Source organism: Emydura macquarii, unplaced genomic scaffold (assembly GCF_026122565.2).
Source record: "Emydura macquarii macquarii isolate MOO-44397 ecotype Brisbane River unplaced genomic scaffold, CSIRO-AGI_Emac_v2 contig_306, whole genome shotgun sequence".
NCBI lineage: Eukaryota > Metazoa > Chordata > Testudines > Chelidae > Emydura > Emydura macquarii.
The window spans coordinates 10,566,762-10,579,409 of NW_027130443.1; the positions used below are offsets into that span (position 1 = coordinate 10,566,762).

The 12,648-nt window shown below is 55.5% G+C and overlaps 1 protein-coding gene across 4 annotated transcripts in view; it reads left to right on the top strand.

Moving 5' to 3' along the window:
• PALM (paralemmin) overlaps positions 1-9,792 on the top strand; it is a 57,687-nt gene extending 47,895 nt beyond the window's left edge. For 2 of the 4 annotated variants that reach the window (XM_067558924.1, XM_067558933.1), the window contains exons 8-9: positions 992-1,123; positions 4,204-9,792. In XM_067558924.1, the coding sequence (XP_067415025.1) occupies positions 992-1,123; positions 4,204-4,799 (728 nt within the window). In that variant the 3' untranslated portion in view covers positions 4,800-9,792. The remainder of the gene's footprint in view (positions 1-991; positions 1,124-4,203) is intronic. The other 2 variants (XM_067558941.1, XM_067558949.1) reach the window with 1 other exon arrangement.
• The last annotated feature ends 2,856 nt before the right edge of the window (positions 9,793-12,648 follow it).

Here is a 12,648-nt window from a genome sequence, read left to right on the forward strand (position 1 = left end):
AGAGCCCAGAGGCAGCGTGCTAGAGCTGGGTGCGAGGTGTTCTCAGCGACGGGGATCCAGCCGTCGAAGTGCCAGAGATCAGGCCACAGCCTGACCCCCTTGGGGAAGCGCTGCACGGAGTCCAGTGGAGCTGCGCCGTTTTGCACCAGCTGAAGATCCGTCCCAGGGCCTGATTCTCCATCGCCCTGCACCTTGCTTCGTCGTTGGCGCCTGTGCAAAATGAGAGCGAAAGCCGGGGTGACACTACCAGCCACGGGGGCGGGGAATTCCATCTGGCCCCCACTTTGCACAGGAGAGGAACAATGCCAGAGCTCAAGACAAAGGGGAGCTGGGCTCACGGGACCAGCCGTTCATTGGAGAATCCAAGCCCCTCTCCGTCATTGAGCCGTATCTGCTCACTGGACTGTCGGAAACAAACCCCAGATTCTTTTCCGCCGCTGCGTCCATCAGAGAGAATCAAAGAGCAGCTTCTTTCCCGCTCTTCTCGCTACGACTGGGTGTGAAAGTTGGGGTTTTAAATGCACAAAACCAGACTGAGGGTCAGAGCCCCGCCCAGAGTCCCCCGGAGCAAAGTGCCGTGCTCAGTGGAGAGAGGCGAGCCCGGCTCGTTCCTCAGCTCTCCGCACAGCCCGGCGGCGATGCAAGCCGTCCTCTGTCCGCAGCATAGCATCGGTTGCCGAAGGGGGATCCCACAGGTAAGGGAGCTCACGGCAGCATTGGGGTGGCGCTTGGTGCTAAGGGCGCTGGAAGGTAACGTACATCCTGCTGCGAAGGCTGTGCCTGGACCGCCGGGGCTGCCCGCCACGCTCTCCTCCTTGCTGGAACGCACACCGCCTCCCTCTCCCCACCTAACATCTCCGAGCTCGCCCGCTGGCACCCGCTCCTCTCCATCTTGCACCCCCCTCCCGCCCGTGCTAGCTACCTGCTTCTGAGCACTGCGGGGTGGGAGCCGGGGGCTGGTTTAACTCGCGCTGTCCTGTTTGTATCCCAGCCATGTACTCCGTGGAGATCACGGTGGAGAAGGATAGAGTAACTGGAGAGACCAAAGTCCTGTCCAGCACCACCCTGCTCCCCAAAGATCATTGCCTGCAAGGGGTCAAGGTGTACGAGGATGAGATGAAAGGTATGGGCCCAGAGAGTGTCCCTCCCTTCCCAGCCTTCCTGGTGACTGGCAGACTGCACTGTTCCGGTGGGTCAGGGGCACCAGATTATCAGGGTTAGCAGCTCACAGCCACCACACCCCGACTCCCTGCCCAGGACCCAGCGCGATGTTGCTCTCATCGAACTGGTAGATTCAATTTGCAATTTGCCAGCACCTGGAGAGCAATGGGGTTTATTAGAAATAATCAGCAAGGGATTTGTCAAGAGCAAATCATGCCAAACCAAGCTGGGTGCACAACTGGTTGAAAAACTGGACTCAGAGAGTCGTGATCAATGGTTTGCTGAGGGTGTATCTAATGGGAGCCTGCGGAGGTCAGTTCTGGGTCCAGCACACTGCAGTATTTTCATTAATGGCTGGGATAATGGAGAATACGCTTATAAACTTTGTAGGTGACACCGACCTGGGAGGGGTTGCAAGCACTTTGGAGGCCAGGATTAGAATTCAAAATGACCTTGACAAATAGAAGAAATGCTCTGAATTCAACAGAATGAAATTCAGTAAAGACAAGTGCTGAGTACTTCACTTTGGAAGGAAAAATCAAATGCACCCCTACAAAACGGGGAATAACTGGCGAGGTGGTTGTACTGCTTAAAGGAACCTGGGGGTTATAGTAGATCACTAACTGAATATGGGTCAACAACGTGCTGCAGCCGTGGAAAAGGCTAATATCATTCTGAGGTGTATTAACGGGAGTGTCGTATGTAGGGCACAGGCGGTAACTGTCTGGTCTCCTCGGAACTTCATTTTGAATCCTGTGGCCAGTTCTGGGCACGATACTTTAGGGCAAATTGGAGAGAGTCCAGAGGACAGCAACAAAACCGGTATAAGGTTTAGAAAACCCGACCTATGAGGAAAGGTTAAAAACTGGGCATTTTTAGTCTCAAGAAAAGAAGATTGAGCGGGGACCTGATAATAGTCGTCAAATATGTAAAGGGCCGTTATACAGAGGATGGGGATCAGTTATTCTCCGTGTCCACTTGAAGACAGGACAAGAAGTAATGAGCTTAATCTGCAGCAAGGGAGATTCAGGTTCGATATTAGGAAAAGCTTTTGAACTCTAAGGGGAGTTAAGCTCCGCAATAGGTTTCCAAGGGAGGCGGTGGAATCCCTGTCATTGATGGATTTTAAGAACAGGTTGGACGAACACTGTACGTATGGTCTAGTTTTACTTGTTCGTGCCTCAGTGCAGAGGTCCCTTCCAGCCCAACTTTTCTCAGATTCTGTCTCTCACTGGAGTATGTTAGATGAGCTCTTTCATGTCCCAGTGTGCCCCAGGAAATAGAGGAAAGATACCAAGGGTGCATGACATAGTCCAGAATTGATGCACAGGTGTGTGTGTGAGGTAAGGTTGTTTAGGTCCAGTTCTGTCCCTGGCTCTGCTACTTAATTTGTGTGACCTTAAGCCAAGTTGCTTTCCCTGCCCTGTGCCTCGGTTTCCCCAATGTGTGAAATGGGGGATAAGAAGAGCTGGCTTCATAAAATGCTTTGGGATCTGTTACTTGCTTTCTCATTAAGAGCCTCGATGACTGCAGCTATCTGGCTTCTGAGTTGGGCCCCCACCCCATCTGACAGCTGCTTCCTGGGGCGTTGAGCCGTCACTGTGGGGAATGGATAGCAAGAGGGGGATGGCTGGGGAAAGGGTGGTGCTAACTGTCTAACCTCCTTGGTGATTTGCTCCAACCTTCCTCTTGTCCCCTTCTGAAGCAGCTCCTGGGACAAATGCCCCAGCTTGGCAGAAGCTGTGTGGATTGCTAGGCACGGCAGCTGGGAGGGATCCAAAGGAGTTCGGACTCTTTCCGTTGCCTTCTTGGGTTTTTGTTTGTAGCCATTTGGGTGCCGGGAGGCAATGGTCCTGGATTGAGTAAAGGCACCTTTAAAAGCTGCTTCTCCCCTTGCAGCATCCGGCAGATTTGGGGGATCGGTTTACAAATGATGGGCAAACACGACAATATTTTCAGTGAGCACTAGTCCCCATGAATTACCTGAACAGCTCTTATCGTGTGCGGCTGTGACTTTCACTGGTCCAGCGGTAACTGACACTGGCCGAAAGCTACTAAACACATTGGACTTTGCTGTGTGTTCTGCTTAGATAGGTTTGTAACAGCATCTCCAAGGGATGCAGGCAGGAGCTCTGAACTTGAGGCTGCCCTGGTATATGCAGGGTGCTCGTTTTGCTCTGACCAGATGCTCTGGCTTCTCTCCCAGCCTATCCCATGCTCTGTGTGTGAGTTGCACTATTTCACTGTTCAGGACAGCCGTCAGCTAGCGGCACACACGCTCGGCTCCTGGAAAAAGCTGCACCGAACTAACCAAACGATGAATAACAGAGCCACCTTCCATGGGGATAAGATGTCATCACAGCTATGGGGAAATGAAACCAAAATGCCTTAGAATGGAGCATTAGAGCCACCTAGTGGCTGCCTATACTAATCCCGGGGTGGTTTTTTTTCCTATAGATGTCCCAGGTCATCACCCCTCTACTGAAGATGACATAGATTATTCCTGTGGATGTATAATCTCAGAGCTATTCTAGCTGACCAGTTCCAGGACTGGTTTCCTATTTAAAGGGTTTTTTTCTTTGTGGGTGCCCCGTGTGATGCATCCAAACACTTCTTTGGAAGCCATTGGTTATCTTCACCTGGCTGTAGCTGCGGGGATGCCATGGAGCTCTCCAGGAATAATGACCTTGGTCGGTAGCACTGTGCTGCTCTGGGGGTGTCACCGGATGACAACCGCTGTTTCTGGTGATTGGTTCCACAGGGCAGCAAACGGGGGGCGTGTCTGCCTCTTTGAAGGGATCGAAAGCTGCCCGACCCATAAGGGGAAGGGGAGTTCTGGGTGTGGGTCAGATCCTAAAGCAAGCTGGGCGCGATAAAGTGAGATGAGCTCCGTAGATTCCTGCACTCTCAAACCTGAGCCCCCGGCCCTGGCGTGGTTCCACGTTTAGTCCCCAGGCACCACTTCCCATCTCTAGACCAGACTGGCCCACGCCCCTTTTGCCTTCCTCTGAGCCCTCACTGTCTTCTCTGTCTCCCCCGCAGTGGTGCACGCGGTCCACATGGAAGACGGAGCCATCGAGAACGGGGTACACCCTCTCAGCTCTTCGGAGGTGGACGAGCTGATCCACAAGGCAGACGAGGTGAACCTGAGCGAGGTCTCCAAGACCCAGGAGTGCGAAGAGGCCAAGAAGGGGGGTCCCAAGAGCAACCTACCCACGCCCCGGAAGGAGATCACTGGTGTGCAAGCCAAGCCGGTGGACAGCCCGAAAATCCTGGCCTCCGGCGAAGGGGCAGAGCCGAGCAAGGAGCAGCCGGTCACCATGATCTTCATGGGCTACCAGAACGTGGAGGATGAGAACGAGACGAAAAAAGTGCTGGGTCTGGGGGGCACCATCAAGGCTGAGCTGGTGGTGATCGAAGACGCCGACAACAAGCCGGCAGCGGCCGGGGCGGCAGACTGCATGGGCAAGGACCACGCCCCACCCAACGGCAGCACCGTGGAGCCTGTGACGGCTCTGCCGCAGAAGGAGGACAGCCAGGTCGGGGAGAAGCCGGGGGCCAACAACACAGATCCCACGGGGGCCGATCAGGACCTAGACATGAAGAAACACCGTTGCAAATGCTGCACAGTGATGTGAAATGTCCGCCCGCTCCTCTGACCTCCCTCCATTGTACAGCCAAAAAGGACTATCCCCTTCTGTGACCCTGTCCCCGCCCCTCTTAGTCACCTAGGTTCTACAAACTCCAAGTGACACAGTATTTTATTTACTTACCGGACACAACTTCTTTTTCTTAAAAGACTGGGGAATCAAATGCAGTGTTTGTAAAAGTGTATGATAGGCAGCACCATATCACGGCTGCGGCATCGCTCGTCTGACGTCCGCTTCCATGCAATACGCACCCGGCGCTGAATATTGTATTTATTATATACACTTCTTTTTTCCCCCCTTGCCTTTGTCTCTCCCCCCCGCTACGCCAGAAATCCTCAGGCCACCAGGGATGGCCATCATCAAACTCGCCTGACTGTAGGACTCCCGCTCTTTTATTTTACTGGAAAAGAAGCTGGAGTTGGCATTTCCCTTCATTAAATCACAACCTCCTCTGTTATCCGAAGGATGCTGGGGCTGATCTCGCTGACGGGGGGCTCAGGAGGGAGTCATAGAACTAAGAAGCCTTTTAGATGGTTCTTCAAGAGCTGGCTGTTGTTAGGATGCTGCGTTTCTTTCCTGCCTTATGGAAGGGGAAGGAGGGAGGCCACCCAGGTCCCAGCACTTTCTCCACGTCCCCTGGTGTCAACGGGACACGAGTTAGAAACACGGCGGCCGCCTGCTCCAGCAGGACAGAAGCTCCTGTATCGTCTTGATGTGGCCATGGTCCAGCAGTCGGCGTGGCCTGTCTGGTGGCAGCGCCCAACGAGTCACAGACGTACCGTCCCAGCTTCCCCAAACCACAGAAGTTTGAAGCAGAGGTTTCAGCTGGTGCGTGAGCTGCTGGCGAAACTCGGGTTTGGCCCTGCGCTTGCTGCTTACAGTTTTTAAGGACTGACCCGAGCCGGCAAACCCGCAGCAGGACGGACCCTTTCTGCGGCGAGAGGAAAAAGACGCGCCAGGAGAGGAGAACGCTGCAGGTGCCTGTGACGTTCCGACGTGGCTTGGCCGAGGTCTGCGGGGCTGGGCCGTGGGAGGGACCTGCTGTTTCAACACCTAAAGTGGATGGTTCATGTTGTGCCAGGAGCAACGCGCCGCTCCAGCAAAAGGGAGCGCTGTAAAAACCAGACAGAGAGGTCCCTGCTGGGTTTCCAAGCGGCAGGATCAGTCATTCTGGAGTCACTCCTTCCCTGGAGGAACTTCTCAGTCCGGCACTCCCAGCGATGGCAACAAGCCTTAACATACTTTATTGACCCTGTTCATTTGAATGCCGGTGCCGGGGCCGGGGCCTGTCAGCTCTCACGCCCCCCGTGTTGTGATGTCCTCTGGTGGTTTCTACAGACGAGCGGCTCCTTTGTGTCTTAGCTGGCTTTTCTCTGCTGGAATGACCAGGCCGTGAGGGGGGGCCGAGGCGGTTGGAAGGACATGGACTACGTCTCCCCTCGCATTAACTTTTCCCTTTTTGATGTCACCCCGGTAAGGAGGCCGGCAACGGAGCTGTTGACCGGAAATGCTCCCGGACCTGGACGGTGGGTGACATTGGAGGAGGCTGGCCCGAGTCCTGGTCTGTGGAAGAAGGGACGTCCAGCGTTAAACCTGGCCGTGGCTTCTCGACGGGAGGATTCTTCTGAATGGGCTCCTTGTCACTAAACTGGGGAACCCAGCTTAGCCACGGGTAGGGCCCTTGTCCCCCCTCAGCTCCATCCACTCAGCACCGGCACCCCCGGTCTGCTGACACGGATGGGGTTGTACCAGCTGTACCTGGAAGCAGAATTTCCCCCCCAGAGTAAAGAGATGGGGCTGGATTCTACTCTCGGCTACATGCTGACTGCTGTGGGACTGCCCTGCAATTTGGGGACCCCTCTGGGGGTCACTCACCGAGGTTTTTCCCCTCCGAATATCTTTGTTCTTTAACTGGGTTATGCTCAATGAGGGAACCTGGTTTTTAAAGCAGCCACGTGAGTGGTGATGCTTTGCCTGACCGGAGAGGGCTCACCTTGGCACTTTAGTTCTTTTGCTGCTCCTAGTTCGAGTCTGTAGCTGGCCATTTGGCTCCAGCCACCTACCGGGAGATTCGGGTTCTTACCCAGGCTGCCGTCCGTTCTCGGGAACAACTCCAGGGAGCTGCTCACAACAGATCCCCTCCCTGGTGCCTAATTTCTTTCCTTGCACCTACTCTCCTTGCAGTGGAGAGCTGGGGACTTGGAGAGACCAGGCACTCGGTCCCTAACGAATTGCAGGCCAGCCCCCAGCTGGTGCAAATTTCTGTGGCGCCGTCGACTTCTGGGGAGCGACGCTGGCTGACGCCAGCTACGGACCTAGCCCAGATTCTGCAGCAGAGCGTTAGATGGGAGGCAAATCTGCTCCACCACGGCCAAATTCGCAAGGATGCTGCCGGTCCCCCCAGGGCAGCTTGTTGGCTAACTGCCTTCGGGCCCTCATTCTAGTGGACAGTCCTTTCCTGCAGAGAGAGGGTGCCCCAGGGGAGGCGATGGGAGTACAGGATAAGCCCCATCCAGCAGAACAAATCAAGAAACGGGCCCCGAACAGGGGAGCCCTTAGAACGAAGGCTCGGTGCTAGTGGTAAGACCACATGGATAGTGTGTGTGGGTTTAGGGCTTCCTTTGGAAGAGGACAAGCTCTAGGATGAGTGGTAGGACTAGAGATTGGCGCTTCTGTAGCACGCGTTGATCAAGAAAAGGCTAGCGCTAAATTCGCGTTTGGTTTAGGGTGGCAGTCAGCGAGGCCGTTGGAATTGAGTAATTTCTCTGCAGTGAATCATTTATTGATCTGAAGTTAGACCTTTTTTTCCAGTCCTCAGACAGGCTTTGATGATTATTACAAATGTGCTCGTTACGGGAAATTATTCGACAAATGCTCGTATGAAAACGAGCTTCCGCGAGCGAGGTGTTGGCAAGTCACTCGCTCTGGCAGGCTGGCTTTGTTCGTGGCAACCCTTGGTGGGCCCGAGTCTTTGGCATCGCCTCTGCTCTCCAACTGGCTAATTGAAATTGTTCCAAGTGGGGTGAGGGAAGAGATTTCAGGAGGTGGCCATGGGAAAGCTTCCTGCACGAGCGTGTGTTTGCACAAGCCTGGGCAAGATGGGAGCGTCCCAGGAAAGTTCTTGCAGACAAACAAAAACAGAAGTTTTTTCGCTTGTTCGCAGAAATCACAGCAAACGCCATCCAGGTCAGTTTGGGGGCAGATCCTCACCTGGTGTGAATCAGTTTAGTTCCATTGACTCCAGTGAATGTACGCCTGCTGAGGTTCTGGTCCTTGGAGTTCATGAATGCTCACCCGGCTCTAGACGCTATGGGGCCAAGTCCTCATCTGGTGTAAATGGCAAGTCAAGGGTGTCACGTGGATCCAGCCCCAGGATGGTGCATCAGTGCCATCACTGACACCTTCCCGCCGGGACGTAGGAAATAGGGCTGCAGGCTGGTAAATTAAAGGGGAGGCGATAAAAGGGTGGGGAAGCAGCACTGCGCAACCTTGTTTTTCACCCTGTTCTTCGTCACCTCTTGTGTGATCCTCAGAGGCTGATTTCCCACTGATTTCCCACTGACAATAGCATCTTCTACGAAGGCCTGTTGGTCTTGAAGGGGGGACGTCATCCCTGCTTCTCAGTTATGTGAACATTTCCACTGGGCACGTGTAACAGCACAAGCCCAATAGGCTTAAACGGGGCACAGCTGGTGCACAGACCATGTGCTGGCTCTGCAGAGAGGTACATTTCACCCTAATCTGCTGTCTCAAGGATTAACCAAAGATCAGTTCCCCGATTGCACATAACGAGCTCCCCACCTCCTCCCGCCGTTCGTGTAGCGTTTGCTGGTAGAGCGTTTTCCCCCTGCTATTCGGTGTAAAAGGTTCATGTGCTCGGTGTCGCCCCATTGCTACTCCCTGCCACGCCCCTCCGTGCCTTTCACCCCCTTCCAATACTTGTAGATGGTTCTCAGCTCCGGCATTAGTCCTTCTGTGGTCGGTCGCACTGAGCTGAATTGGCATCGTGTCAAAGCTTCTCGGGCACCACACGCAGAGCAGCCGCGTGCCCAAGGAAATAGACGCACACAGGGGCCAGCCCCCTCCTTCCTCATGTCTCCACGGACTTTGAGAGAGGTCCCAGTACGAAGCAGCAGCGAAGCTGGCCCACAAATAAAAACCGAGAGGTTAAAAAGCGTGTGCCTAGACACACACATCGCAATGCGAAGCCATGATCCGCAGGGAATACATTTTACAATCCAATTATTCTTGCCTCTGCTAGGCTGGAGTCCAGCAAAGCACGTAGGCACACGTGTTACTTTGAGCATGTGTTTTGCCGGGCCAGGGATCCCTTGAAAGGAGTTTGCACGTGGGTTAAATTTTCAGTCTCCTCAAGTTCCTGGCGAAAGCATCTCGCAGAGGGTCAGGTCCAGAGAAGCAGCTCTTGGTTAGTCATCTGCATTTTTTTCCCACTGGCCAGTTCTTTTTGGGCTGTGACAATCATTTCTCCGGGGGGAGACAGGAGGCTGACATTTTTCTGTCCGTGCCCAGCCTCCGACCCTTGGCCTTCGAATGCAGCAGCTTCACAGACGCCTCTGAAGTCTAGCTTCCCCTCGTGGCTCCTGAAAGAGGCACTTGGCCTCCCCAGCGTTGGATTTGGTGCAATCCATGATGGCCAGTGGCAGAGCATCACCCTGCTTGGATTCCATCACCCGTTAGTTATTTCATTTAACCAATGAGCTGAGACCACGTGGCCGAGATCTTTGCCAAAAAATAACGTGAAGGACCCCAGAACTTCAGCTGTAATCATGTCTCTGAAACTGGAGGGAGAGACGTAGTCGGAGGCCAAAGGTGGCTCGCTGGTTGTGGGGTTCTTGGGTGGGGAGATGTGGGTGGGGTGGGAGCGGCCCAGCTGTACAAAGAGTGAGGTTGCCCCCCTCTCTGCCCAGCTGGCTGCCCTTGGTTCCGTCACAGCATGGGGTGGGCCCAAGCTGTGTCCTCCCCTCCCCAGCAGGTGGCTGTCAACGATCCAGCCAGCTGCATGCCGTCTGCTGTGCTGGGGTCTGGCCCCTAAGGATCCACGCATCCTGCCTCAGTTCAGCTCCAGGAACCTTTGCTGTTCTGGGGCCAGGCCCCCCCACTCTAGACGGGGCTCATATGGGGAGTTAAGATATGGGGCAAACTTGCCCCAGGTTCCATCCATCTCGTTTATCTCTGGACCCAAGTCAGTCTTGAACCTGGCACTAGCCTGGCCAGGTGGGGCCCGAGACTGGACTTCATGAGCTTCTCGCTGCTGCTGTCTGTGGACTCAGGTTCGGGCCCTTAGTTCCTCAAACAGATCAGGGCGGGGGCGGCTGGAGGGGGGGAAAGGGGAGAAAGCAGGAGCCTGGCACATACCGAACGGGGTGATTCGTGGCTGGCGTGGGCCTCCTTTCCCCCCATCTGCCCGGCCCCTTCCCAGACAATGTACGTACATAACGGTCCCTCCGTGAGTCCACCCCCCCACCCGCCCCCATTCCTCCCTCCCTCTCCTGCTGCGTGACTCAGCTAACGTGCACTTCCCGCGCGCCTCTGCTTTTGAATTGTGACGAGCCGTTCGAAGTGACAGCCCCCCCTTGTTTGTAATACACCTGAACCAAGCCAATAAACTGTGTGACTAATCAGCCAGCCGCCTCTGCCCTCTGCTTTGGGGCCCAGCCCCGGAGGCCCGCGTGGGGAGATGCCCTACATCCCCTCCGCGCAGAGGCCGCATGCTTCACCGCCATTCTCCATGCCCGGCAGCATCCGACGGCTAAATCTCAGGCTGAGGGGCGCCCAGATACTACGGTAATGGGGGGACATGCAAAACTATGGCTAGACGGGGGGGTGCGGGGAGGGCTGGATGGGTAGATAGAGGGGTGTGGATGGGGATGGAGTGATTATGGGGTGTGTGTGTGGGGGGGGATGGATAGGTGCTTGTGTATGGGGAGGGGTGGATCGATAGATAGCCAGCAGGGTATGTATGGCCACCATACACATCACCCCCCCTTGAGACACACACAGGATAATGACCTACTACTGCTCTCAGCCAGAGGGGTATTTCCTGTAGCTCAGCCGGCAGAGGTAGGTGCTGAAGCTCCTGGGTTCAAACCCCCCCCTCTCCCGGGGTGAGAGGATCACAACATGCATCTGTCTCTGATCGGCCCCTTTCCCAAGCTAATGCCCCCTTCGCGGGTCAGCAAGATGGGAATGGCTGCTGAGTTCCCCTCCTCCAGCTCCTGGCGGGTCTCTGAATGCTGCAGGGTCTCTCCTGCTAATGGGCCAGGGTCTGGTCTTACCTTGGAGCATTGGGCCTTCTCCGGCATTTTAAGGAGAAGTCACTTCACACCCTCCCCCCCCCAATCTAGTTCTGGGTTTGTGCAGAAGCTTCCAACAAGGAGATTTTTAGGTAGCCGAGGCGGGTGGGAGGCTGATTCAGGTCATAATGTCCTGTCTAGGCAGAAAACCATCTAGGCAAAGGAGAAGGTTCATGAAGAGGAACCGCGCTGACCAGCCAGGAAGCAGTTACAGCTGGAGCGTGTCGCTGCTGCCAGTGATAGATGCCCCCCTGCCCCAGGAGCACCGGCGGCCGTCCTACTGGAGCGAGGCTGGCCTTTCCAGCCACGGGTGTGCGGTCTGTGGTTAAAAATGAGGGTGGGGGACAGTCTGCGCTCTTGTGAAAGGGGGAGCAGAATACATGGGGAGCTCGGGGCACACCTGGTCCATGAGGATAACCATCTGCGTAGATTCCCGCAAGCCCTGTGCGTGCTCCATGCGCCGCTCTCCTGGCAGGGTGGCGCTTGCCAGCTTAGACCCTGCGGGTGTTTGTCTTGGGCTAAGCAGCAGGCTTCGGGCTGGGTAAGGGGAGCGTTCCCCACCACATCCCTCGCTGCTCCCTGGTCTGCACTGGGCTGTCAAACAGCCGCTGCGCTCCACCCTAGAGGTGGCTGCATGTAAGGGGTTGGTGAAGCCAATCCCAGCTATTGCTTCAGGGCAACGGCAGCACGGATCTATTGTATCGCGTGGACGTGACTTTAGCTAAGCGTTGCGACACGTCCACCGGCTCTCAGGCTGTGCCACAGTGCGGCTAGAACGTGGCTCCTTCTCTTGTGAAAGCACCAAGCCCCCACCAGTTTGAGTTCAAGGAGAATCCCTAATTGCCTTTAGCAGTATAGGGCATATGAAACACACAGTAAAGCAGCCCTGATTCAGCCCAGTAGAGGGCAAGGGTGCCACCTACTTCCTGACATACATTATTATCAGTTCCCTGCGGGGCGACGTCCTGTCCCGATTCCTCCCTGTCCTTGGGGGCTCACGTGAGGTGTGTGCGCTATCACTGCCTGTCCAAGGGCAGAACTTTCCCGCGTCCCTTTTTAGCCTGATGATTTGTTTGTTCCAGCTGGGGGTGGTTGTTGATGGTGATAAAGCCCGTCCTTTGCTCAGCAACATTCCTGCAGCCTCATTCTGCCCCGTCAGCACCCCCTGCCCCATGGTCTGCCCTCCCCTCCAGCGCCTGGCCCAGCATTTCCACTGTCAGCGCCTGGGCCGCTGCCCAGCCATCAGCCGTCGTTGCCTGCAAATCCCAGAAAAAGCCTGGCTTTAGCCGACAGATGCGCCAGAACCGCAGGCCTGCCGCCTCCTGCAGCTGTGGAGTGAGGGCCCCGGGACCATGAGCCTGGAGGCACAGCCCTCCCCTACTCCCCGTGGGAATCCCCAGAGATGCTTCCCTACAGCAGGTGAGTGACTGGCCAGTGCAGTGGGGCGGGGAAGCCTCCTGACTACTGCTGCTCTGAAATGGTTTGGTGTCTTGGGGGTGTGTGTGTGTGTGTCTCCTGAGTCG